The 27,661-nt window shown below is 34.9% G+C and overlaps 1 protein-coding gene across 6 annotated transcripts in view; it reads right to left on the minus strand.

Moving 5' to 3' along the window:
- Window positions 1-27,661, minus strand: part of CSMD3 (CUB and Sushi multiple domains 3) — a 1,247,213-nt gene that overhangs the window by 119,089 nt on the left and 1,100,463 nt on the right. For all 6 annotated transcript variants that reach the window (XM_053896606.1, XM_019467839.2, XM_019467838.2 and 3 more), the window contains 3 exons: window positions 16,256-16,374; window positions 15,054-15,123; window positions 3,003-3,119 (listed from right to left, as the gene is read on the minus strand). In XM_053896606.1, the coding sequence (XP_053752581.1) occupies window positions 3,003-3,119; window positions 15,054-15,123; window positions 16,256-16,374 (306 nt within the window). The remainder of the gene's footprint in view (window positions 1-3,002; window positions 3,120-15,053; window positions 15,124-16,255; window positions 16,375-27,661) is intronic.

The raw sequence follows: 27,661 nt of genomic DNA on the forward strand, positions 1-27,661 counted from the left end.
TGCATTAGAAATTAGTCATTCATCTATAGGAGATACATTACCTTACTCAACATATCATTTTGAGGCATGTAATTTATCTACATGCTCTTTACTATTTTATCAGAATATAATTCTGATTTTTATATAATAGTCTCAATAAAATCTAGTGATCATTGTTATATGCTGTCATATTGCTATGTAGTCTCAATATCTTTATAAACATACAAATGTGAGATAGTGAAAGGTCTCTGAGATGGAAAAAAGAAAAGCCTCACTGAGGTATGTTTGCCTAGTTCAATTAATACTCAATTTTAGTGAATTAGAGGGTATTTTTACTACAACTATCATTCTCCACCTTGTTAGTAATAAAATCTGACATTTATCGAGTGTTTGCTAGACACTCTTTTAAGTGTTTATGTATTTATTTTATTTCTCTAAGTGCTAATTTATTTAATGTTCACAGGTACTCATGAGAATGAGGAAACTGAGGCACAGAGAAGCTAACCAATATGCTAAATTACACAGTGACCTAAAAGTGCTGAAATTCAAACTCAGACCCCTTGGCTCTTGGTCTCTTGCTCTGAATGATTACACTGGAGTTCTCACCTAACGTCACGTTTTGTTCCTGGAAAAAGAGTGCCACAAAAAGTTTTTGTCACATGGGGAAAAAGTTTTATAGGCAAGTACATTTGGGAAACATTCACAATAGGCTTTAAAATTTTAAACAAGTTTCTGTACAATTACACAAATTCTTGGAACTTTGAACATACTACCTTAATATGTGAGGTTCCAAGAATTGTATATTTTTTCTAAACACTTCCCCTGAGCCTCCTTTTCAAAAATTATTTTGTCAACAAGTGTTTTAGGGACGTAAAAAACTACTCCTTTAATTTTAAAATATATTCAATTTTCTTTTCAAAAATTACAAAGTACCTTTTTGAAATACATTAGAACTAATTTTTGATTTAACCAAAACTCAAAGAAAATGGTGGCATTATTTAAATGTAATCAAATCAGAATGTCTCTAATGTTTTCATTTCTAAAATAGAGATGTGTATTACTTTTAATTTTAATGAACTTGGTTTTTAAAATCAAGGAAGTATTGGGGCGCCTGGGTGGCCCAGTTGGTTAAGCGTCCAACTTCGGCTCAGGTCATGATCTCGCGATCTGTGAGTTCGAGCCCCATGTCGGGCTCTGTGATGACAGCTCAGAGCCTGGAGCCTGTTTCGGATTCCGTGTCTCCCTCTCTCTCTGACCCTCCCCCGTTCATGCTCTGTCTCTCCCTGTCTCAAAAATAAAAATAAAAATAAATAAAATAAAAAAAAATAAAAATATAAAAATAAAAATAAAATCAAGGAAGTATTAACAAAAGGTAAGTTGATATGATGACTCTAATAAAATATGCTTAATAATTTATTTTAAAATAATTCATTTAGCTCCATAAGCAACTTGGATGAGTCCTCTTAAGTGACTGCTAAAAGACACATAAAAATAACCATATAGGTTCAAACCTATTTATCCATTAGCATTGTTATTGTTGTTCAATGAATGGACACAGAATTTGCCTATAACTTCAGAGTTAATTCCCATGTTGTAGCCAGAATAATCTTTTATTTTTAAGAGAGAATTTTTTTATTGTGGAATTTCTTTAGTTTTTCATCTGCATCTTTCCATGTCACTCTGTTTACCTAGAATTTCTATCCCCCACAGACTGACCCTGTTTGTTGGGCTGATTCTTATCTATAAAGTCACAATTTAGGAATCATTCTTCTAACAAGACTTTTCTGCATTTCCTGGATGAGGCTGGATATCTGTAATAATTACAATCCTATGTTCTTTATTATAGTTTATTGTAATAACATATTTGTCTATCTGTCTCCTTATTATGACTGTAACTTATCTGGGGAAAGGTACAAAATCTGTTTCACTATGCATTTTATTCCCAGCTTAGCATAGTACTTGGATTATAATACGTACTCAGTAAGGAATTGTCAAAACGAGTTTTCTGTGAATTTATGTAAAATATTTAGTTATGTAAAATATTTAAATATGAATTTTTATTCTGAGACCATAGATGTCTTTGGGCAATGAGGTACTAAATTCAGTCCGCAATAAGTGAGATAGTACAGAATTTCTTCATTGCTCGAAATCCACAAAGTTTGTGGGTGCTTCACAGGGAGTCTACCCATCCTCCTCTTCTGTGATTTAATAAACAAGTCTATCATCCATCTATCACTTCTACTTAGCATATACAGACCCATGTGATATGGAGCTGCATGAGAATATATTGGTGATAGAAGTGTGAGAAAGAATCTATGAAATGCTATACAATGCAGTATACAACTACCTGGGTTATAAACCCCAAATTAGAAATTTTGTACTATTTTCAAATGTAAAATCTTACTTATTTGCAATTAATATTATATAAATTCAGGGATGCCTGGGTGGCTCAGTCGGTTAAGGATCTGACTCTTGATTTCAGCTCAGGTCATAATCTCATGGTCATGAGATTGAGCCCCACGTCAGGCTCCGTGCCAGGTGTGGAGCCTGCTTAAGACTCTTGCCCTCTCTCTCTCTCTCTCCCCTCTGCCCCTTTCCTGCTTGCTCTCTCTCTCTCAAAAAAAAAAATAGACAAATTCAATAAATTACTAGAAAATAATTTATCTATATACTACTCGGTTCCAACGACAAAAGAGTTACAAAATAATTATACATAAAAACTCACATTGAATTTATTATTGCCACACACATCTAAATCAGGCTAAATCCATAAAATCAACTGGAAAATATCATAAAGTTATCCATCTGTCTATCATGTAACTATAAAATTAGAAAATGCCCATATGCTTTCAATTATCCTACTACTTCAAGTGAAAGGTTCAAGCAATCCAAATCTTACTGCTTAACTGATATAACTGCCAAAGTCAACTATAATTTGTGAGTGTTTACTACACATTGATATTTCTTTCTAGGGATGCATTAATGATACGGAAAACTCTTTCATATGCTTTTAATATACATACCAAAACCTACGGGCAGCTTTATTGTCCACGTGCAATCTAAACTGCTGGGATAGTTTCCAGGAAACCCAGGGCTGAGGATCACACCGCTGAAATCTGACATGGCACCTCCACACTGAGCTACAAAACGAGAGGTCCCGTGTCAGCCAGAACAGCAGAATACTTTACGGTATTAAAAACAAGTTGAAATCATTTCAAGTCTTAATCAAGTCTGAGTTAAAACTGTTTGATATAAATGTTAATATTGTCAACTCTCATTCACACCACATACTAGTAATCAAATATAATCAATTGACAATGCATTTTCTAAAATAGCTTTAAAAGACATCATACTTTCTTTCTCAGCAATAAATGCAAGCTAAATCAATTATTGCACAGCAAGAAGTAGCTCATGTGCAGTGAATACAATCAAACAAGGAGAATATGTCCTTTTCCACAGAGGCAGTTTATTTCTTATCCGTAAGTACTTCTAGGGATGTATTCATTCATTCCAACGATGATATAATTTAGCCAAAAACATCCATTCTAAGTACTGTATTAGAGAGGGAACCATTTTGCCAACCTTCCCTCCTTCTTTTTGTGAGAAGGTTAAGGAATTTTAAGAAAAATAATGGTTTCTATTGTTAATATGTGAGGGATTCACATATCACACCTGAGATATGGCCGCCTTTTATCATAAAAGAATTAGACGAAGAATAGGAAGTACAAAACAAGTTAAAAGATGCACAAGGTTTGAGAATTTAGGCATAGTTTATAAACATGCTTGTTTCAGACCCCTATTATATTGATTTGCTATTAATAAGGAAAAGATACAAGAACAGATACTTACCCAAGTTCGTGATTAGATAGAACTATTTAACATGTTTTGAAAGAGTCATTGCATTTTAGAAGCTAATTCTTTCCTCTAAAAGTACATTTTTATTATTTGATCATATAAGGACTAAAATACGTTTGTTAATTGTGAGATGAAAAATCAAATTTCATGACTGTGCACCAAGTTTTAAAGTTACCTGTATAGAACACTTACCTGCGATTTCATTCATTTATTTATTGTTAGGAAACAAAAGATACTCAAACTTCAGATTATATATCATAAAAGCAAATTCAGTAAAAATTTGACTCGTGTTTTGTATATCAGTAACCCTTTGACAGCTATCTTTATGTGAACTGAATGAATTATATCAAATAGATTTTACCAGGGAGTCATATGTATAATATATAATATATAGCAATCTTCATATAAACCTTTCTTTCAAACTGTGATTACCTTTGAGATCTAAAGAGACACTTGCACACTTTCTTATCTTTCTGAAATCTCCACTAATCCATCCTTAAACCAGAGCAATTTTTCAACATATAGAGACAATTAATGTTCCAAAATTCCTTTTCTAAAGTGTGACTGTTCATATATATTTATCACAGTCTGATGATTAATGAGTGGTAGAGAAAATATTTTGGCCATTCCAATATATTTTTAAGGGGCACCTGGGAAGCTCAGTCAATAAGCATCTGACTCTTGATTTCAGCTCAGGTCATGACCTCACGGTTCATGAGTTCAAGCCCTGTGTCAGTCAGGCTCTGCACTGACGGCCGGGAGCCTCCTTAGGAGTCTCTGCCTCCCCCTCTCTCTGTCCCTCCCCCGTTCATGCTCTCTTTCTCAAAAATAAATAAATAAACATTAAAAAAAGCAAACAGATATATATATATTAGTTTTGGCACGAGTGCATTGTAGGTTTGTGTTGCTTTATTGTGAACTTTGGGTAAAAGAGTACAAGGATGCTCTCTTGCTTTATTGCCTTCAACATCTCATCTTTCAGCTGCTCATTGCCCCTTGCTCATTGCTACTTTCTATCTCTTTAGATATGACCTGAAAATCCCAACCTCTGTGTTACTCACCTCTCTACAGTTTAAATCCCAAAATCAGAGGAGAAAAGAAGGAAAGGAAATGAAGAGCAAAGAACTCATGAAGGAGAAAGAAAGAATGACACGTCATGAAAGACATGAAGAAGAATCCAAAAAATGCATCTTCCTTCATCTCCACATTCATGCGTACTCATTGTCTCTGCAATCTCCACACATGTACATCTCTAATGACAATTCTTTGTGTCCTGCTAGTGGCTCTGTAGTAGACTCTACTGGGCCCCATTGCACTCTTTTAGTTAAAGACACAACTATAGCCTCCAAAATGAACACTACCATAGTCCTCTCAGATAAGAACATCTTTGATTCTTCTTTCTGATTTGCCTCTATCACCTAAAAATCTCAAGTGATTTTTCCTTCCATCCATCAGAATATCTGGCAGATTGTTTATTTTCCAGTTCACAAGGCTGTAACCTTATTACATGATGACTGGAGCTGTAGGACATTATCTGAATCAGCCTCCTGCCTTCTGTTTATCCTTATGATGTGGCCATGATGTCACTTCAAATACTTTGTCTTTCAAAACACAGTACAAGCTTATTGTCTAAAATCTATAGGATACAAACAAGTGAGTAGAAAAGGAAATAAAAAATGCCCTCTAACTTTACTACCCCTAGATAACTTATTTATCTTTATATTTTTTCTTCTGCAGAAAAATATATATGTATGTTTGTTTATACATGTGTGTGTATATACAATGAAAATAGGCTCCTACAGTGAATTGCTTTAAGGCTTTTTTACACTTAACTATATATTGTAAACTTTGGTCATGTCATTAAATATTCCATTATAATGATCACTTCCTTTTTTTTTAAGTTTCTTCCCCATTATTAGATGCTTCAGTTACTGGCTATTTTTCATGATAATAGCTACCACTCTGAATGCCTGTGTGTTCTAGGTTCAGTGCTAAATACTTTAAACACATTCTTTCTTTCATTTAATTCTTACAATAGCCATATGATGTGGACCTTATTGTCCCATTTAGTAGGTGAGCAAACAGAAGCTCAAAGAATGATATGCTGGGCATACATAGCTATTGTACCTTAACTGAAATTTGAATATTGATACATGGGCATCAAAATCTAGTAAGTTTTCCGTACAGTTTCATATCAATTTTTTCCTATTTGGTGAAATTTAAACTCCCTAGTTAAATTTTATTAAGTTATCACTTCCATCTAATACTTCTCTTGATAACAGTATACAATGAAAATGTAGATTTAATCAAAATGCAATACTTTACCTAAAAAATTAGTAAGTTGGTAAGAGTAATAATTGGTGCTAATAATACAGAAGGATAAAAATTGTCATATAATACTGAGATGGTATTTAAATTGATGCAAACTTCTGAAAGCAATGTGGCATAATTTATCCAAGCTTTAAATAGTTACATGCAATGACATAAATAATCTACTTAGGTAAAATTCTAAGTAAACAATTAGAGAATGCATGAAGGAATGCTAAAAGACTTACAAATGTATATTGAAAGACAAAAACCTGGGGAACTGGGAAGACGGCGGCGTAGGAGGACGCTGGGCTCACCGCGCGTCCTGCTGATCACTTAGATTCCACCTACACCTGCCTAAATAACCCAGAAAACCCCAGAAGACTAGCAGGACGGAGTCTCCGGAGCCAAGCGCAGATGAGAGGCCCATGGAAGAGGGTAGGAAGGGCGGAGAGGCGGTTGTGCTCCACTGACTGGCGGGAGGGAGCCGGGACAGAGGGGCAGCCCACCGGCCAAGCAGAGCCCCCGAGTCTGGCTGGCAAAAGCAGAGGGGCCGGAGGGAGTGTGTTCCAACAGCAAGCGCGACTTAGCCTCTGGGAGGTCATAAGTTAACAGCTCTGCTCGGAAAGCAGGAAGGCTGGAGGACAAAGTGGGGGAGAGTTGATGAGCCCCAGGATGACAGAGATCAGTTTGGCGGGGAACAATGGTACTAGCCAGCGCCATCTCCCTCGCCCATCCCCCAGCCAAAATCCCAAAGGGAACCGGTTCCTGCCAGGGAACTTGCTCGCTCCGTGCAAACACCCAACACTGTGCTTCTGCGGAGCCACCCTTCCGGCAGCAGGTCTGACTCCCTCCCGCTGCCACAGGGCCCCTCCTGAAGTGAATCACCTCAGGAGAAGCGAGCTAAGCCTGCCCCTCCTGTCCCCATGCACCTTGCCTACCCACCACAGCTAATTCGCCAGATCCCCAGTACCACAAGCCTGGCAGTGTGCAAGTAGCCCAGATGGGCCATGCCACCCAACAGTGAATCCCGCCCCTAGGAGAGGGGAAGAGAAGGCACACACCAGTCTGACTGTGGCCCCAGTGGTGGGCTGGGGGCAGACATCAGGTCTGACTGCGGCCCCGCCCACCAACTCCAGTTATACACCACAGCACAGGGGAAGTGCCCTGCAGGTCCGCACCACTCCAGGGACTATCCAAAATGACCAAACGGAAGAATTCCCCTCAGAAGAATCTCCAGGAAATAACAACAGCTAATGAACTGATCAAAAAGGATTTAAATAATATAACAGAAAGTGAATTTAGAATAATAGTCATAAAATTAATCGCTGGGCTTGAAAACAGTACAGAGGACAGCAGAGAATCTCTTGCTACAGAGATCAAGGGACTCAGGAACAGTCACGAGGAGCTGAAAAGCGCCTTAAACGAAATGCAAAATAAAATGGAAATGACCACGGCTCGGATTGAAGAGGCAGAGGAGAGAATAGGTGAACTAGAAGATAAAATTATGGAAAAAGAGGAAGCTGACAAAAAGAGAGATAAAAAAATCCAGGAGTATGAGGGGAAAATTAGAGAACTAAGTGATACACGAAAAAGAAATAATACACACATAATTGGTATCCCAGAGGAGGAAGAGAGAGGGAAAGGTGCTGAAGGGGTACTTGAAGAAATAATAACTGAGAACTTCCCTGAACTGGGGAAGGAAAAAGGCATTGAAATCCAAGAGGCACAGAGAACTCCCTTCAGACGTAACTTGAATCGATCTTCGGCACGACATATCATAATGAAACTGGCAAAATACAAGGATAAAGAGAAAATTCTGAAAGCAGCAAGGGATAAACGTGCCCTCACATATAAAGGGAGACCTATAAGACTCGTGACTGATCTCTCTTTTGAAACTTGGCAGGCCAGAAAGGATTGGCAGGAGATCTTCAATGTGTTGAACAGAAAAATTATGCAGCCGAGAATCCTTTATCCAGCAAGTCTGTTATTTAGAATAGAAGGAGAGATAAAGGTCTTCCCAAACAAACAAAAACTGAAGGAATTCATCACCACTAAACCAGCCCTACAAGAGATCCCAAGGGGGATCCTGTGAGACAAAGTACCAGAGACATCGCTACAAGCATGAAACATACAGACATCACAATGACTCTAAACCCGTATCTTTCTATAATAACACTGAATGTAAATGGATTAAATGCGCCAACCAAAAGACATAGGGTATCAGAATGGATAAAAAAACAAGACTCATCTATTTGCTGTCTACAAGACACTCATTTTAGACCTGAGGACACCTTTAGATTGAGAGAGAGGGGATGGATAACTATTTATCATGCTACTGGAAGCAAAAAGAAAGCTGGAGTAGCCATACTTACATCAGACAAACTAGACTTTAAATTAACTGTAAATTAGCTGTAACAAGAGATGAAGAAGGGCATTATATAATAATTACAGGGTCTATCCATTAGAAGAGCTAAAAGTTATAAATGTCTATGCGCCGAATACAGGAGCCCCCAAATATATAAAACAATTACTCATAAACATAAGCAACCTTATGGATAAGAATGTGGTAATTGCAGGGGACTTTAACACTCCACTTACAGAAATGGATAGATCATCTAGACACAAGGTCAATAAAGAAACAAGGGCCCTGAATGATACATTGGATCAGATGGACTTGACAGATATATTTAGAACTCTGCATCCCAAAGCAACAGAATATACTTTCTTCTCGAGTGCACATGGAACATTCTCCAAGATAGATCATATACTGGGTCACAAAACAGCCCTTCATAAGTATACAAGAATTGAAATTATACCATGCATACTTTCAGACCGCAATGCTATGAAGCTTGAAATCAACCACAGGAAAAAGTCTGGAAAACCTCCAAAAGCATGGAGGTTAAAGAACACCCTACTAAAGAATGAGTGGGTCAACCAGGCAATTAGAGAAGAAATTAAAAAATATATGGAAATAAATGAAAATGAAAATATAACAATCCAGACGCTTTGGGATGCAGCGAAGGCAGTCCTGAGAGGAAAATACATTGCAATCCAGGCCTACCTCCAGAAACAAGAAAAATCCCAAATACAAAATCTAACAGCACACCTAAAGGAAATAGAAGCAGAACAGCAAAGGCAGCCTAAACCCAGGAGAAGAAGAGAAATAATAAATGTCAGAACAGAAATAGACAATATAGAATCTAAAAAAACGGTAGAGCAGATCAACGAAACCAAGAGTTGGTTTTTTGAAAAAATAAACAAAATTGACAAACCTCTAGCCAGGCTTCTCAAAAAGAAAAGGGAGATGACCCAAATAGATAAAATCATGAATGAAAATGGAATGATTACAACCAATCCCTCAGAGATACAAACAATTATCAGGGAATACTATGAAAAATTATATGCCAACAAATTGGACAACCTAGAAGAAATGGACAAATTCCTAAACACCCACACTCTTCCAAAACTCAATCAGGAGGAAATAGAAAGCTTGAACAGACCCATAACCAGTGAAGAAATTGAATCGGCTATCAAAAATCTCCCAACAAATAAGAGTCCAGGACCAGATGGCTTCCCAGGGGAGTTCTACCAGATGTTTAAAGCACAGAGAATACCTATCCTTCTCAAGCTATTCCAAGAAATACAAAGGGAAGGAAAACTTCCAGACTCATTCTATGTAGCCAGTATTACTTTGATTCCTAAACCAGACAGAGACTCAGTAAAAAAAGAGAACTACAGACCAATATCCCTGATGAATATGGATGCAAAAATTCTCAATAAGATACTAGCAAATTGAATTCAACAGTATATAAAAAGAATTATTCACCATGATCAAGTGGGATTCATTCCTGGGATGCAGGGCTGGTTCAACATTCGCAAATCAATCAACGTGATACATCACATTAATAAAAGAAAAGATAAGAACCATATGATCCTGTCAATAGATGCAGAAAAGGCCTTTGACAAAATCCAGCACCCTTTCTTAATAAAAACCCTTGAGAAAGTCGGGATAGAAGGAACATACTTAAACATCATAAAAACCATTTATGAAAAGCCCACAGCTAACATCATCCTCAATGGGGAAAAACTGAGAGCTTTTTCCCTGAGATCAGGAACATGACAGGGATGCCCACTCACACTGCTGTTGTTTAACATACTGTTGGAAGTTCTAGCATCAGCAATCAGACAACAAAAGGAAATCAAAGGCATCAAAATTGGCAAAGATGAAGTCAAGCTTTCACTTTTTGCAGATGACATGATATTATACATGGAAAATCCGATAGACTCCACCAAAAGTCTGCTAGAACTGATACATGAATTCAGCAAAGTTGCAGGATACAAAATCAATGTACAGAAATCAGTTGCATTCTTATACACTAATAATGAAGCAACAGAAAGACAAATAAAGAAACTGATCCCATTCACAATTGCACCAAGAAGCATAAAATACCTAGGAATAAATCTAACCAAAGATGTAAAAGATCTATATGCTGAAAACTATAGAAAGCTTATGAAGGAAATTGAAGAAGATATAAAGAAATGGAAAAACATTCCATGCTCATGGATTGGAAGAATAAATATTGTCAAAATCTCAATACTACCCAAAGCTATCTACACATTCAATGCAATCCCAATCAAAATTGCACCAGCATTCTTCTCAAGACTAGAACAAGCAATCCTAAAATTCATATGGAACCACAAAAGGCCCCGAATAGCCAAAGTAATTTTGAAGAAGACGACCAGAGCAGGAGGCATCACAATCCCAGACTTTAGCCTCTACTACAAAGCTGTAATCATCAAGACAGCATGGTATTGGCACAAAAACAGACACATAGACCAATGGAATAGAATAGAAACCCCAGAACTAGACCCACAAACGTATGGCCAGCTAATCTTTGACAAAGCAGGAAAGAATATCCAATGGAAAAAAGACAGTCTCTTTAACAAATGGTGCTGGGAGAACTGGACAGCAACATGCAGAAGGATGAAACTAGACCACTTTCTCACACCATTCACAAAAATAAACTCAAAATGGATAAAGGACCTGAATGTGAGACGGAAAACCATCAAAACCCTAGAGGAGAAAGCAGGAAAAGACCTCTCTGACCTCAGCCGTAGGAATCTCTTACTCGACACATCCCCAAAGGCAAGGGAATTAAAAGCAAAAATGAATTACTGGGACCTTATGAAGATAAAAAGCTTCTGCACAGCAAAGGAAACAACCAACAAAACTAAAAGGCAACCAACGGAATGGGAAAAGATATTTGCAAATGACATATCAGACAAAGGGCTAGGATCCAAAATCTATAAAGAGCTCACCAAACTCCACACCCGAAAAACAAATAACCCAGTGAAGAAATGGGCAGAAAACATGAATAGACACTTCTCTAAAGAAGACATCCGGATGGCCAACAGGCACATGAAAAGATGTTCAACGTCGCTCCTTATCAGGGAAATACAAATCAAAACCACACTCAGATATCATCTCACGCCAGTCAGAGTGGCCAAAATGAACAAATCAGGAGACTATAGATGCTGGAGAGGATGTGGAGAAACGGGAACCCTTTTGCACTGTTGGTGGGAATGCAAATTGGGGCAGCCACTCTGGAAAACAGTGTGGAGGTTCCTCAAAAAATTAAAAATAGACCTACCCTATGATCCAGAAATAGCACTGCTAGGAATTTACCCAAGGGATACAGGAGTACTGATGCATAGGGGCACTTGTACCCCAATGTTTATAGCAATACTCTCAACAATAGCCAAATTATGGCAAGAGCCTAAATGTCCATTAACTGATGAATGGATAAAGAAATTGTGGTTTATATACACAATGGAGTACTACGTGGCAATGAGAGAATGAAATATGGCCCTTTGTAGCAACATGGATGGAACTGGAGAGTGTGATGCTAAGTGAAATAAGCCATACAGAGAAAGACAGATACCATATGGTTTCACTCTTATGTGGATCCTGAGAAACTTAACAGAAACCCATGGGGGAGGGGAAGGAAAAAAAAAAAAGTTAGAGAGGGAGGGAGCCAAACCCTAAGAGACTCTTAAAAACTGAGAACAACCTGAGGGTTGATGGGGGGGTGGGAGGGAGGGAAGGGTGGGTGATGGGTATTGAGGAGGGCACCTTTTGGGATGAGCACTGGGTATTGTATGGAAACCAATTTGACAATAAATTTCATATATTGAAAAAAAAAAAAAAAAGACAAAAACCTAAACTCTATGAAGAGAAAATAACCACAGAAATTAGACTATGCTGTGTGCCATGAAGCTATTTTAAATATCAAATTTTTGTGGGGCTTCTAGGTGGCTCAGTTGGACACATGATCTCACGAGTTGTGGGTTCGAGCCCCACAGCAAGTTCCGTGCTGAATGCTTGCTCAGAGCCTGGAGCCTGCTTCAGATTCTGTGTCTCTTTCTCTCTCTGCCCCCACCCCCCACTTATGCTCTGTCTCACTTTATCTCTCAAAAATAAATAAATGTAAAAAAAAATTTTTAATATCAAATTTTTGAAAACATGCTATGGTATGGAAACTTATTCTAACTTAATGTCAAGGAAGAGTATATATTATATATAAAATATATAAAGTGTGTGTATCTCTACCTCTCTCTCTCTTTCTCTTCATATATATATATATATACATACATATATATATACATATATATATATATATGTATGTATATATATATATATGTATGTATATATATATATATGTGTATATATATACACACACACACACACATATCTGTAGCATGCTAAAACTTTATTTTAATTCATTCCTTAAGCAATATTTATTAATTAGTGTTCTAGACACTTGGGATATAGTAATTAACAGGTCTAAACTCTCTGTTTTCATATCAGCAAAGTATATATGCCATTTATTTTGTTGTCTGTACTTTTTTATATTCCCAATTTTTTATACTTAATTGGATACACACACACATAACACACACACATAATTGACATTACATATTTAAATTTTTACGCTAGGCATTATATACATATAATTTTATAATTGAAATTATAAAATCGACATTATAATTGACTTGTAAATTATTTGACACCTAAAGAGATATATCTTCTAAAAAATATCATCCAATCTAAAATCTAAATGCTTTTGGGGTCCCTGGGTGGCTCAGATGGTAAGTGTCCGACTTCAGCTCAGGTCATGATCTCGCGGTTCATGACTTTGAGCCCCACGTGGGGCTCTGTGCTGACAGCTCAGAGCCTGGAGCCTGCTTCGGATTCTGTGTCTTGTTCTCTCTCTGCTCCTTCCCCACTCACATTCTGTCTCTCTCTCAAAAAGAAACAAACATCAAAAAATAATAATAATAAAATAAATAAAATCTAAATGCTTTCAATATCTTTGAGTAATTAAGACCACCCTTGCTTCTAGACATATTTTCCAGTAGTCTCAACAGAAATAGTACACCTGGTACATAGGCATAGATTGACTTGTCTTTGCCCTATATTCATATGTTAAAGCCTTCACACATTATCTGACTATATTTGGAATTCAGGCTTCTAAGAAGGTAATCGAAGTTATATGAAATTATAAGGGTGGAGCCCTAATCTGATAGTACTACTATCCTTATAAGACACTAGAGGGACACCTGGTGGGCTCAGTTGGTTAAGCATTCTACTTGGTTTCGGCTCAGGTCTTGATCTTATGGTTCATGAGTTCTAGCCCCACATCAGGCTCTGCACTGACAGTGAAGAGCCTGCTTGGGATTCTCTCTCTCCCTCTCTCTCTGCTCCATCCCTGCTCTTTCTCTCTCTCACAATAAATAAAAAATAAACTCTAAAACAAAAAAGGAAACAAACGGAAAAAGAGAGAAAAGACACCATGTGAAGATGCAGGGAGAATATGGTCATTTACAAGCCGAGGAGAGAGGCCTCAGGAGAAAACAACCTTGCCAGCACCTTGCTTTTGGATTTCTAGCTTCTAGAACTGAGAGCAAATACATTTTTGTTGCCTAACCCAACCAGTCTGTGGTAGTCTGTTAAGGCAGCCCAAACAAATACAATACAGAGGTAAGTCATAGAAGTCACACAAATTCTTTTGTTTTTGCCCGTTTTCCTACTCAAAAAAAGGCTATCTACTACATATATTTATCTTAATTACACTTACCATCTAAAACTCTGTTTAAGTTTTATGGGCTGACTATGTTTCCCAATGACTTGGGTCAACATCATCTCATCTTCCTGAAATTCCATCATGTAGTCAATGGTAGAACTAAATTACTCTTTTATTTCATGTCTTTTATTTCTACCACTCTAAATGGTAAATAAATGATTTAAAGATAGGGATCACACCTCATATTTCTTTCTCAGATACTCTGTAGAGCCCAGGATATTAATGGTTTCATACAGATACTAGAAATGAGGAAGAGAAAAAAACATGAAAAAGTGGACAGAAATGACTGGAAGCAGCAATAAGTTAGGGCACAAATTGGGTCCATTCTTTCTAAGATCCAAGTGCCATTTTGATATATTCCATATCTAAATCACCTGTCACTACTGAAGACATCTCAAGGACTGTCATGCTCCCTTGGTACACTCCAGATTCCTTATTGTTTCCAGCTTAATAGCAAGCAATGAATATTTACTTACTTTCCTGATCTATGGGTATTTCTATCATAGCATACTGAGAAAAAGTTCTAAGGATCGAACAATCTAGTAACTTTTCTCAACTTCTGAAGTCATCCATTGATGTTGAAGTTTGAGTTAAAAATTCTAAACATGTAAAATAAATTTTAAAAAGACATGAAATGTTTATCTCAAAATATAATTTCCATAAAACTTGACAAAAGGCAAACTATATGTTTGAAGAACGTTATATACAGGGTGTGTCTTTAAAATTTGATAAAGCTTATAAATGAGTTACAATTCCTCAACTTACCCAAACAAATTGGGATTGGATAATTCCATCTTCTTACAGGTCCAGGCATACATGTAATATGAGAATGACCCTATATAAACAAGACAGTACAGTTCAGTACTCACTTTAAAAAGACTGAATTAAACATAGCAAACTTAATATCATAAAAACAAGCTTAGATATATATTTTCATTTCTTATATTTTCAAACTTTTACTGGAATTTTTTTTAAAAAAAAGTCATGGTAAAAAATTGTTAAAAACATTGAATGAAATAACCACATGTTACTGTTTATAATAAATTGCTATAATATTCAAGGTGAGATAGGTTAAAGCATAATTTAAAAACATTTAATAAAAATATTAAAACAAGTCAATTAAGGTATATAAATTTTAAATTAAAATATAAAGTCCAGAAAGATCTGATTGTTCTTCTGAGACTAATAATTTGTAATATAACTTTAAAGACTCTAAATTATTAATTTTTAACTTTGCTTCCTCTAAGGAGTTTATTTACTTAACATATGAAATAGTTTTTGCCTCATATTTTTTCTCAATTTTTTAGTAGGTCTTTAGAGAGATTTTTATGCAACCATAAATTTGAGACCCTCTAAAATGTATTTGTAGTTGATTTTTACTAATTGGGGGAATTTATTTACAGGGAAGTTTCATTTAATGCTTTAAGTAGCACTTTGTTTTTATTTTCAAATCTAAAAGATTCTAAAAGATGCAGGAGTTCAGTTGTTACATCCTATGCGAATAGAAAAAAAAGTGTGAAGTAAATATTAATTTTGATTCAAATTTAAGTTTTGGTCCCTTGCAAACAAAACCTATTTAGTCCAGGAGCTCTTGGGTGGCTCAGCTGGTTATGCAGACTCGATTTGGGCTCAGGTCATGATCTCACGATTCGTGGGTTTGAGCCTCACATCAGGCACTGCACTGTCAGTGCAGGGCCTGCTTGGGATACTTTCTCCCCCTCTCTCTGACCCTCCCCTGCTCTCTCTCTCTCTTTCTCAAAATACATAAACTTAAAAAAAAAAAACCATTTAATCCATTCCAGTAATTTCTCTCATGAATTTATGAACAAATTTAATACCTTTGACTTGGTATGCTACATGGTCTGAAATCAATATTTTTTGAAACTTGTGGATTATCAATCATTGTTCTGTTAAAATATTCTGAAAAAGCAATGCATATCAAAACTATAATTTAAAAGTCATCTTACCTGAAGAGAATATCCTTGATCACACTGAAAGGACACAACATCACCAACCATATATCTGTCTCCAATTTTCATTCCACTGCTGGGAGTCTGCGGTTCAGGACAGGAATCCAAACCAATTGCTGAGAAATATAAAGATAATAGCATAAGTAACTTTCAAGTAACGAATGCTTAAATTATGCATATTAAATTACCAAAATTGAATACCATTATCATTAAAACTAGATTTTACATTGGGACGTTAAGAATGTTCTGTGAATAATATTTAAGTGAACAAGATTTAACTGTAGTTGTTAAAAGCAATGTGCTTTGGAACTATACCATAAAACTATTTCTTTGGATTTTCATGGCACCAACCATTAAATAGCTCTGTGATTACGCTTAAAGTCTTTTTAACTCCCAGCCTAAATGTCTTCTACTGTAAAACAAAAATTAAAAATTCTTTTAAAAACTTCCTAGATAAAAAAGAAATAATAATTTATTGTGAGAGTAGAATGAAATTATATTTCTAAAGTATTCTTTTTTTTTTTTTAATGCTTATTTCTGAGACAGAGAGACAGAGCATGAGCAGGGGAGGTGTTGAGAGATGGAGAGACACAGAATCTGAAGCAGGCTCCAGGCTCCGAGCTGTCAGCACAGAGCCCGACGCGGGGCTCGAACTCACGGACTGCGAGATCGTGACCTGAGCCGAAGTCGGACGCTCAACCGACTGAGCCACCCAGGCGCCCCATCTAAAGTATTCTTAATAAAATAACTAAAAAACTATTTGCTATTTTGTCCATATCACCTGGTTCCTTCCTCCTTAATATAGAATTGACTTTTTAATTTATGAGACACATTTTTAAGTTACTTATTACATGTAAAATTTTTAAATGTATTTTTAAGGAAGATTTGTTGTCCAAATATATTATAAATAAAAAGGAGAAAAACATGTAGCTTATTGAGACCTGAAAAGTTTTCGTGACACTTGAAATCAGTTATTTCTGAAGGGGAGACAATTATATAATTCAAAACACTTCCATTATTTTCACATTAACAATATATTTTTCAATATATGGGGACAAATACATACTAAATGTTAAGCTGTTTTCCTAAAATAAAGTCTTAAAAATTAATTTTTTGCCAAAATATTTTTTTCAAACATGTGAATGTACTACTATTATAAACTTTTTATTTTCTTTTTTTAAATATAATTTATTGTCAAGTTAGCTAACATACAATATATACAGTGTGCTCTTGGCTTTGGGGATAGATTCCTGTGATTCATTGCTTACATACAACACCCAGCGCTCATCCCAACAAGTGCCCTCCTCAATACCCATCATTAATTTTCCCCTCCTTCCCGCCCCTCCCCCCCCCATCAGCCCTCAGTTAGTTCTCTGTATTTAAGAGTCTCTTAGAGTTTGCCTCCCTTTCTGTTTGAAACTATTTTTCCCCTTCCCTTCTCCCACGGTCTTCTGTTAAATTTCTCAAGTTCCACATATGAGTGAAAACATATGATATCTGTCTTTCTCTGACTGACTTATATTTTCAGTAAAAGTCAATGTTTATTACCCTTTTCTTTGCAATCCACATTTTGAAGCTAATCTAATGCATATTTAAATTATAAGAATAAGTAGTCACCACTGCAAAGTCATTATACATATGTTCTTTTCATGAAAAAACATTAAAAATTAAATCCTAAACAATTACAGTACTTCAGACATTCTTTTACTCCTTGATATTTCTCTCTGATGGATGCTCTCATAGCACTACTTTCTACATTCCTTTGTGATGCTTAGTATAAACTAATAATGAATACATAATTATGTAATTAGTTCTTCAATATTTGTTTCCCCTCTGAGAATAGAAACTCTTAAGGGCAGCTTAGAGCACAGCATCTTAAGGACACATTCAATAAACATCAGTTGACTGGATGAATGAAGAGTATGGAAAACAAAGCGAATCCCTGTTTTGATAATTTCTTAATAGATACTAATGTCTACCCCTGCAAATGAAAAATGCTTTCTCTGCCTAATAATACAATGGTCAGAGTAGCTAAAAACCATGCCAAATTAGGTCACATTTAAGGACAGAAAATGACAGGAGAGCACTATCTTTATAGAATTATGATTAGATCAGAAAGGAAGGCAGGAAAGAGGAAGAGTAAATTGGTCATTTGGGAGTGCACTTGAGGCAATCCTAGAGGAGGCTAGAGTAGTCCATGGACTGGAATTCCAATGCCCTGTGCTTCAGTTAAGTAGGTCTCTAAACATATATCATGTTCCATATCTCTTGATTTTTTTGAAATCTTGAATTTCTGGACCAAGGCAAGATAAGTTATCATTACATTGTGACCTACTTTAAAAATTTTAAGGTTTCATGTCTTGCTTCCCCAACTAGATTTTAGGATCTAAGAAGTGAAAGAAACTGTCTTATATTTGTTTTAATCTAATTTAATACCTACTAATGGGCCTTACACATTACATTTACCTGACTTCATGGAGCCCTTTTCAAGAATGAATGAATATCTCAAAAAAGTGATTTATGATATAAACATACATGTCTTATAAATAAGATTTCACCTCCCTTTGGTACAATCTTAGTTTTTAGGGAGTCCCGAACAGTACTTCTATTACTCTTTACTGCTAAGGTCATTCTTACAGTCATTCTTACTGAGAAGGCCAAATTTTGCACATGTTCATTTTTCTTTTCTATCAAGTACTTCATTCAGAGTCATATACACAGAAAACTATTAATATACAGAAGTGGCGATTTCCTTTTCTGAGAGGAGAACAAAACAAAACTATGGTATAGTGATGCTATAGAGTATTGAGAGCTTTATTGTTAAGTGAGGTTTATACATAATATATATGGACGTAGTAAAATATTTTATAAGTTTTAACTTTAAAATGTGATACAAAAATCAATAAACTATGTAATAGCAATTTTGTAAGTTAAAAATTATATATATATGTATATATGTATATATACATATATATACATATATACATATATACATGAACAGAGAAAAATGAGTAAAAGGAAATATGCCAAATATTAGTATAGGTTAGGGTTCTTTATTATGAGATTAATGGCGATTTGTATGCCTTTCCTTGAATGTTCCTGTATTTCCAAAATTTTTATAATTTGGAATGATTTTTTAATTAATAAAATTCCTCATCTATTAGATGAATTAGTACTAGTAGCGAATTTGAGGGTAAAAGTACATATTCCTGTCTATTGTTTAAGACACTGAGTTAGGAAAAAAAAAGAGATTGAGTTGGACCAGCTAATCTGTTGAATATGATTGTTTCAAGGTAGAAAGCAAGGTGATGAGGTAATCAGATAAGCAGAAGTCACTGACGGCTCTCTCATTTTTTTGCAGCCAATTATTTTATGTACACTAAAGAAGATAAAACAGAAATATCTGAAATCTTACAGTTCATATTTTACATTTTTTATTTGAACAAATAAACCTCTGAGTGATTAAATAGCAATTTTAAAGTAGCTAGATTTATGGTGGTGATTACTCATAATGGATATAAAGGTTGAATCACTATGCTGTCCACCTGGAATTAACATGATCTCGTATGTCAATGACCCTTCAACTTAAAAACTCTTTAAAAAGTCTTCTTTGAGAATTATTTTCACTTCTTTATAAGTAACAAAATCAATACATTATTAGAATCAACAAAGAAAAGAGAATTTTTATAAAAATATTGTAAAGGATTCTCTTGTTTAACGAAGGCAATCAAAATATTGAGTCATTTGCAGCTTTATGAGTGTAAATTTTGGTGTTGGCAATCAAAGATACTCTCTGGGTGAATTTTTGAAATGAGAATTGGATCAATTGATCTGCTTTTGTAGCCAAAAACAAACAGAAATGAATCCAGCAACAAATCCATATCAAAAATTGCACAGAGTTCTGTCTGCTGTCAAATTACAGTAGGCAGTTATCCTGAATGAAAATGCCAAAACCTCAGTTCTTTACATTTCCAACATTTATTTATAACCATTTATGTATAACCCAAAACTATTCTTTCCAATCTGTTCACAAGGCAATCAATCTGCAGTAGAAAATGCTCTTAATCATAAATCATATCATTTATATCTGATCATTCTGACTATATGTATGTATATATCATATATATGTGATATACATAAATGATAAAATGTTAAATAGAATCTGACATAAGTAATTACTGAGGATCTGTTGTGTACTTTGTATACATATTTTAATATATATAATATATTATAAATATATATATATATTACTGCCCAGAATCCCATAATGATTTTAATTAGTTTTAATGCATCAAGAGAGGCAGACAGGAAGAAGAAGAAAGCTTAATTACTGCTAAGATTCCTGGTAAATTGTTTTGTAAGAGGAAAAACTCCTTCACGAATTTGACATGACAACCTATGTATAAATTTATTGAAAATCAAGACCAAAATATTGGAACTGCATACATGTAAGAAAGGAGCAGGAATCGAATCGTGTCTTTGCACAAAGGTTGTATTCAGTGATAGCAAAGTCTTGTTATTTTAAATATATTTCATGTCTTCAATTTTAAATCTTACTCTAAATAGTGGATTCAAGATAACTATTATTTCTATGTTTATACAACATATGAGGGATTTTTTTTAAATACACTAGAATCGCCATTTGGCATTCCACATTTATCATTATAATATAGCTGTCTGAAAAAAACACAGAAGTTGGTGACAATCAAAGAATGAATCCAATATGAGCTGGAGTACTCGTTTGAGGACTTGTAGAAAACTCCAATGGCAAGCACACAGACTTTGTTCTGGTATAATGTATGTTGGAATTGATTAATTAATCTGGTAAACACATATTTGCCAAATACCTATTATGAAACATGTAACTTGAATGTTTGTAAGCAAGCTTTTTCAGAAGGAACAATTCTGACTTAATAGTCACTGATGAGCAGCAGTGGGTCAGGAACACATTGTGATGTACGGACTTCACTCGCATTTACGTTAATCCGTAAATTTTTACTTACTTACTTTACTTGTTCTTACTTCAGTTAACATTTAACTTAGCATTACCCTGAATAATTAATTGAATATTCAGTAATAGAAAGTGCTTAGCAAATTTTAGTCTACGGAGTAACGAAAACTAAGTTAAATGATAAAATTTTAAAGAGAATCTGACATAAACAATTGCTGAGCACCTATTATGTACTCTGTATCATGTTAGATGTCAGAAATGCAAAGAAATATTCGCAACATAAGCGACCATGCTCTAAGGAAACATTTGATGAAACAGGAGAGGTAACTATTTCAAAAGTCACAATAAATGAAGGTTAACCTGTGTTTAAATTATTATTTCATAAAGGATAACCCTACTAGAAAATTATATATTTTATCCACTCATGAGAACAAAGGGTAAGGTGATGGTGATGTCCTGGCAGACAAGGTGGCATGTTAAATAAATGAAGTTTCAAGTGATTTTTCCTTCTGTATGGAAAACAGAGGAATGTTTTCCCCCAAAGCACATTGTAGTGTTTTGAAAAGAGCAAGAAATGAAGCTGAAAGGGAGGCAGGATATATACATTGTGTACAGTTTTATAATCTCAACCAATGTAGGAAATTATTTTTTTTCCTGTGGGTAGTGAAGGAAAATTTCTTAGTTATTGAGAACACAACCTCGATCTGCACTAGTTTCGTAATCTTTGGTAAAGTCTGAAATCACTTATATGCCTCAGTTCCCTCACCTATAAAATGAGGTGGAAAAATGCCAACTTCATAGGAATATTGTAATGCTGAAGGAAAACAAGATATGCATAATACTTAAAATAGTGGCAGGGACATAAAACCTAACATCATTTAGTGGTTTTAAGCATGGGAGTGAGGTTGTCTTTTACATTCTAGATAAAGGATAGGATATTTTTTCTGTTGTTATGAGAGTATGTTTCTGTATGTTTAAGATCAATAAGTTTCACATATATACTATAGGAATATTAAAAAATATGTAAAAAATTATATAAAGTGCCAAGACTTTAAATACTTTGAATTTTTTGATTGACCGCAAACAAAAAGTTTCTGTATAAGCTAAAATGTTACTGATATTACTGGGAGAAAAACCAACAGACTAATGTTGTTAGCTCAAGATACAACCAGAGAAAGTGTAGGAATACAAAACCACAATGTTTCCAGAATTCACAACTTAGGCTAAATCTATTTCTACGTCAACACCACAAAGAGGTAAAAAGTCAGTGAGATGATCATGAAGTAAATTTTGATTAAAAGAGAAAACTATGACAAAACGAATGGCCTTAAAGGGTTAAGGAGTGAGATATGTTTGTAAAACCTATAATACTTATTTGCATTTAATACATTCTGTTAATGGCAACTGAAATTAGAAATGACAAATATTTATAATTTAATTTGGGCAGGAGAGGTTTCTACAATTAACATTGTACGAGATGATATACATAAACTAGTTAGAACAAGAAAATTAGTTTAAGTAAAAACATAATTAATCTTAAAATCACTATTTTTTTCTCAAAGAATCAATTATTTAATTAGCCCAAGGGAGGAAACCATTTTTAGTGATTATAAAAATAAACTCATTAAGACCTAATGCATTATCTCTTAAGCATATTGCTCAAGGACGGAAAGCAGTAAAATAACTATTGTGCTGAATTGAATCTTTTGTTATTTATAAGCTAGAGTTAAATGAATACATGTCTAGGCATTTACTATTTTGTGACTATGTTTATACTTTTGGCTATTTGGACCAGCCCTGCCACTATGATGTGGGATGGAAAGATATTTTCAGACCACCTGTGTTTTCTCAGGATTTGCAGAAAGTTATTAGTGGCACATATCATGAGTGTTCTCAGGTTTAGGAGGAGAGAAAAATCTATTCATCATGGTAACATGTACCTTTGCCTTCCTCAGAGTATGTCCTAAGATCTTTGAGCTCCCTTAAATGTGCAAACACCATTACTGCATGTAATTTGCCCTTTTAAAACATGCGCATTATATAAGTTCAAAACCAAAAACTACTCATTGATTTATAGACGTTCCACTGTCCCTTTAGAATTTTCCATGTCCCTTTAGAATTTCCTTTAGAGTAAGACACAAATGTGTATGGCAACACATTTTAGGAAATGTGAAAGAAATGATATAGGCATATTATAACCAAATTGTAGTTTGTATTTTAAAAGTTTTAATGATGAAGCTCTAACAGAATCCAAGTGGCAGAGCAACTAGAGATTATAAATTCTCTTTACAGAAGCTTCCTAACAATTGATCAATTTAATGTCATTCCATGTACCAGGGACATTTTTCCTAGCAAAAAAATATATTTATGCAAGACATACAATTACAACTAGAATCACATATGTTAAAACCAAACAAACAACAAAAAATACAAATTGTCAATTTAAGAATTCATTCCCAGTGCTCTTGTGGATCATTAGACAGAAAAATTTGATACTTGGTAGAAAAAAATATATTAACTCAGAGCAGCTACATCCAATGACATGACTACTAAACCAGCACACATTTCCAAAACAGAAAAACAATGTAGCTTTATGTCAACAAAATTTGTCAACAAAATTTTATTCACAAAATTTTGTGAGAGAGACAGAGAACATGAGTGAGGGAGGGGAGGAGAGAGAAAGAGAGAGAATCCCAAGTAGGCTCCATGCTGCCAGCATGAAGCCTGAAGCAGGACTAGATCCCATGAGCCATGAGACCATGACCTGAGCTGAAATCAAGAATCAGACCCTCAACCAACTGAGCCACCCAGGTGCTCCAAAATTCTCTGAGGTTTTTATCTCACCTCTACTACTCACTTACTTTGAGGTCTCAGATTACTATCTAAACTTCAGTTTTGTCATCTATACGATAGGATTAAAAATAATACCTGCCTCAAGGAGGAAAATTAAGTAAAGATATATCTATAAAACATTTATACAATGTTGACATCTACTGAACACTTGAAAAAAATGTTAACTTTATAATTTAATAACCTTATAATATAATGATGATAATATGATTCCAATAATCATGATGGAGGGATTGTTAACTGTTGTCGAGGAACCCTAGCAGTCATTCAAATGCTTATAGTTTATAATGCTCTGACACAAACGGCTGTTTGTACTATAGATATTCCACACTTTGAAAGCCATCATGGATAGACAAGCAAATGTGAGCCTTAAATATCAGTATGTGCCAAATTCGAGATAGTTATTTTTGCTTCAAATACTTTACAAGGCAAAATGTATGAAAGAGTTAACCCAGCTACATAGAAATTTTCTTTAAAAATACAGACTAACACCTGAGAAGAAAACAACGTTGTACAAAAACAGGTAGGTTTTTTTTTTTAAAGTATAAAATTGTGTTTTTTTTTTTAAGGCCAGACCTCCTTCTTTAATAAGTAACTAACAAAAGAACCTATTAGATACTGGAATACTTGGTGTAAATAGCTTGTTGGCTATCAGAACTTTGGTACCTGGGTGATAATAGCCAAGTCATAGGCCACAATTATACAAAAGTAGTATAATTACACCAATATACAGTTATCTCCTTTAGATAAATGTAGTTACTGTCTTTTTTTTTTAACCAATTTTCTAGCAAATATTTGCTGGGGATGTAGAAGCAATAATAAAACATTGTGTTGCACAATATCAGAAATAAATGATATACAATATACTCAAGTAGCTTAATATTCACCTACCTTTCTAGCTTAATATTGAGAAATAATTCAAAAATGCTAATTAAAATTACTAAACATTTGTAATTGCAAAGCACCCTACAGTACCTTATAAGTCAGGGCATGCCATTTCTCTGCTCAAAACTTCCTAACGAGTTCTTTTACAACTGGAGGGAAAAATTACATCCTTACAATAGCCTACAAGACCGCCATTTTCCCTTCTCTCTCTCACCTCATTTCCTCCTACTCTTGCCTTCTTGCTCTTCATCATCCTTATGTTTTAGGGTGTCTGCTCTGGGTATCCTCTAACACCCTTTCCTCACATTCCAGCAAACTCTCTTCCTGCACAGCCTTCTAGCTATGCTCAAATGTCACCTTCTCTTGAAGGTCTGCCCTTCATAACATCCTCTCTGTAGCCCTAACATTTTTGGATCCCTCAACCCTCCTTCTATCTTCTTCTACGATTTGTCACTTTCTGAAGGGCTCTGCAGCTTAATAATTTACATTTACAGCTTAAAAACTTTAAATTTTTGTCTTTTATGTCTTCACCTGCTAGACTACAAGCTCCAAGAAGGCTATAGGATATGGTCTCTTTTGTTCACAAATATGAACTGACACACAAGTGTTCAGTAAATATTTGTTGAATTAATAAATAAAAGGCATTGAGGGAGTGAAAGAGGGATATCAGAATCCAGAAAAAGAAGAAAATCACTTCTAGAATGAGCTGATTGGATCAATTAAGATTTAGGGTAATAGATAAAACTAAGAGCTATACAGCCAGAAAAAGAAAAAAAAAAAAGTGGGGCATGTCAGCTGGAGGAAATGAATGGCAAGAGGAGAAAAGAGGAAAAGCATGTTATATCTAGGAAACAATTATTTGATTAAGTGGGGAAATCTTACAACATACATGTGGTAAAAGATGACATAAGAAATTACTGTTGGAGTTAGAGGCTAAAGAATGTTGCCTTTCTTTAATAGGTAATAGGAAAACGATGACATTGAAATGATCAAAATGGGTCTCTAGAAATAATGAGATCAAGGCATGGGAAGGATAGATTGGGCTCAAGGAACATCAGATTTGTCTGATGTTAATCATAATCATAATTGTCAGGCAGTCTTGAGTTAAAATGTCATGATCTCAAGTTAAAGAAGGAAACGATCACTATGATAAAATCAGCCTATTTGTCAGCATTTACCTTCTAAGTATATAATAAGCAAGACATATCTGTTTAGTAATTGTACCATCAGATAATCTAGAATTTGTTTCCTAAAAGCCTCACGAGTGAGTAGGAAAATCAGAGAATATACTCACTTGTTTGAAGGAATCTCAGCCAAATTTCCATTTCCTAAGACAGAAGAACACCGGCCATGTTTTCTGAAAGCTTTACTATTTAAAATCATCCTCTAGGAATATAGGAAGAGTCTACTTTCTTCGTTAAAAACAAAACAAACAAACACGAAACCTGTCCTTTTTATAGCAAACCTTAAAGTTTTGGGCATCTGTTGCTGGCATTTTTGAGACTGTTATTTCCCCATTGTGAGTCCCTCCTTATGTTATCCTGTGGGCAGAACTTTTATCTCAGAAGCTGCCAGAAATGAAATGCCAAATATATGCAGTGAAATAGGTGTCTTTTCAGTGAAGAAAAGTTAATATAACTACCCTTTTTTATAACACACACACACAACCACACACACACAGTATTTTCCTAGTACCCAACTGCTTGAGCATTTTGCTTTTTCTATGTATCAAAACATAAATATGAATTTTTTTCACATAGTCTTTATTTCTATTCACTAAAAAATAGTTTCCTCTTACTGAGGCCATTGTGTTTTTATACCTCAATCACAATTTGGGGGGGTGGTGCTTCTGAAAACAAATAAGTTCTTTAAAATTTTTATGACCAGTTAATATAACCTACCTGTGCAAGTGGTCAGTTTCTTGCATTACTACAAAATAATTGTTTCTTCACTAAGGGAAGATTTCAAAACTTGACAGAAATTAAGATACTTCTTCTACAAACAAGATAGATTATTTGTACATGCATGCACACACATGCACGTGTGCTCACACACACACACACACACACACACACACACACACACACAAGCAAGCCACTGTGCTTGGATGTAATCTGTAGCATTACCGGAAGGGATATACTCCAGTGTGCACTGAGTGATCAGACAGCCTTTGAGATAACTTTGCTGGACACTGCACCAAAACCACGGCTGCTCCAGGATCCAGCCGTGGTTGATCCACTAAATGTATTATACCTGCTTTCCAATCTGTTAGTAACAAAGCAGCAAAATACACTGCCATCGCGTGTTTATAAATTTGTTCTCGAAGACTAGAGCAGAAGTTCTTAGTCATTTCAATTTTCTAAAGCTGGACTTAAATTTCCTTGTTCAACCTCCCCTTCATTCTCTTGCATTTACTCAGTATTTCACAAATACTATGTTCATGTCCTTATTGATTAGAAAATAGATTTGAAAATATGAAGAATATTCCAAAACTTTTAACTAATTAAAAGAACATTAGGCATTCTCTGGCACTGACTTCACCACTGTCCACTAAATGTATCATTTTCTCTCTTCTCTCTGCTTTCTATTTATCTGTCTCCCTGTCCTAATCACCCCTCTTTTCCTATACTCCCTAACTTTATTTTTTTTCCAACTATTTCTCTATGCTTCTTCATCTTTCTACTTATAGTTCCTATTTAAATTTAGATTCATTAGCT

The sequence above is a fragment of the Panthera pardus genome, unplaced genomic scaffold, assembly GCF_024362965.1.
Source record: "Panthera pardus isolate Hobbes unplaced genomic scaffold, ASM2436296v1 HiC_scaffold_7, whole genome shotgun sequence".
NCBI lineage: Eukaryota > Metazoa > Chordata > Mammalia > Carnivora > Felidae > Panthera > Panthera pardus.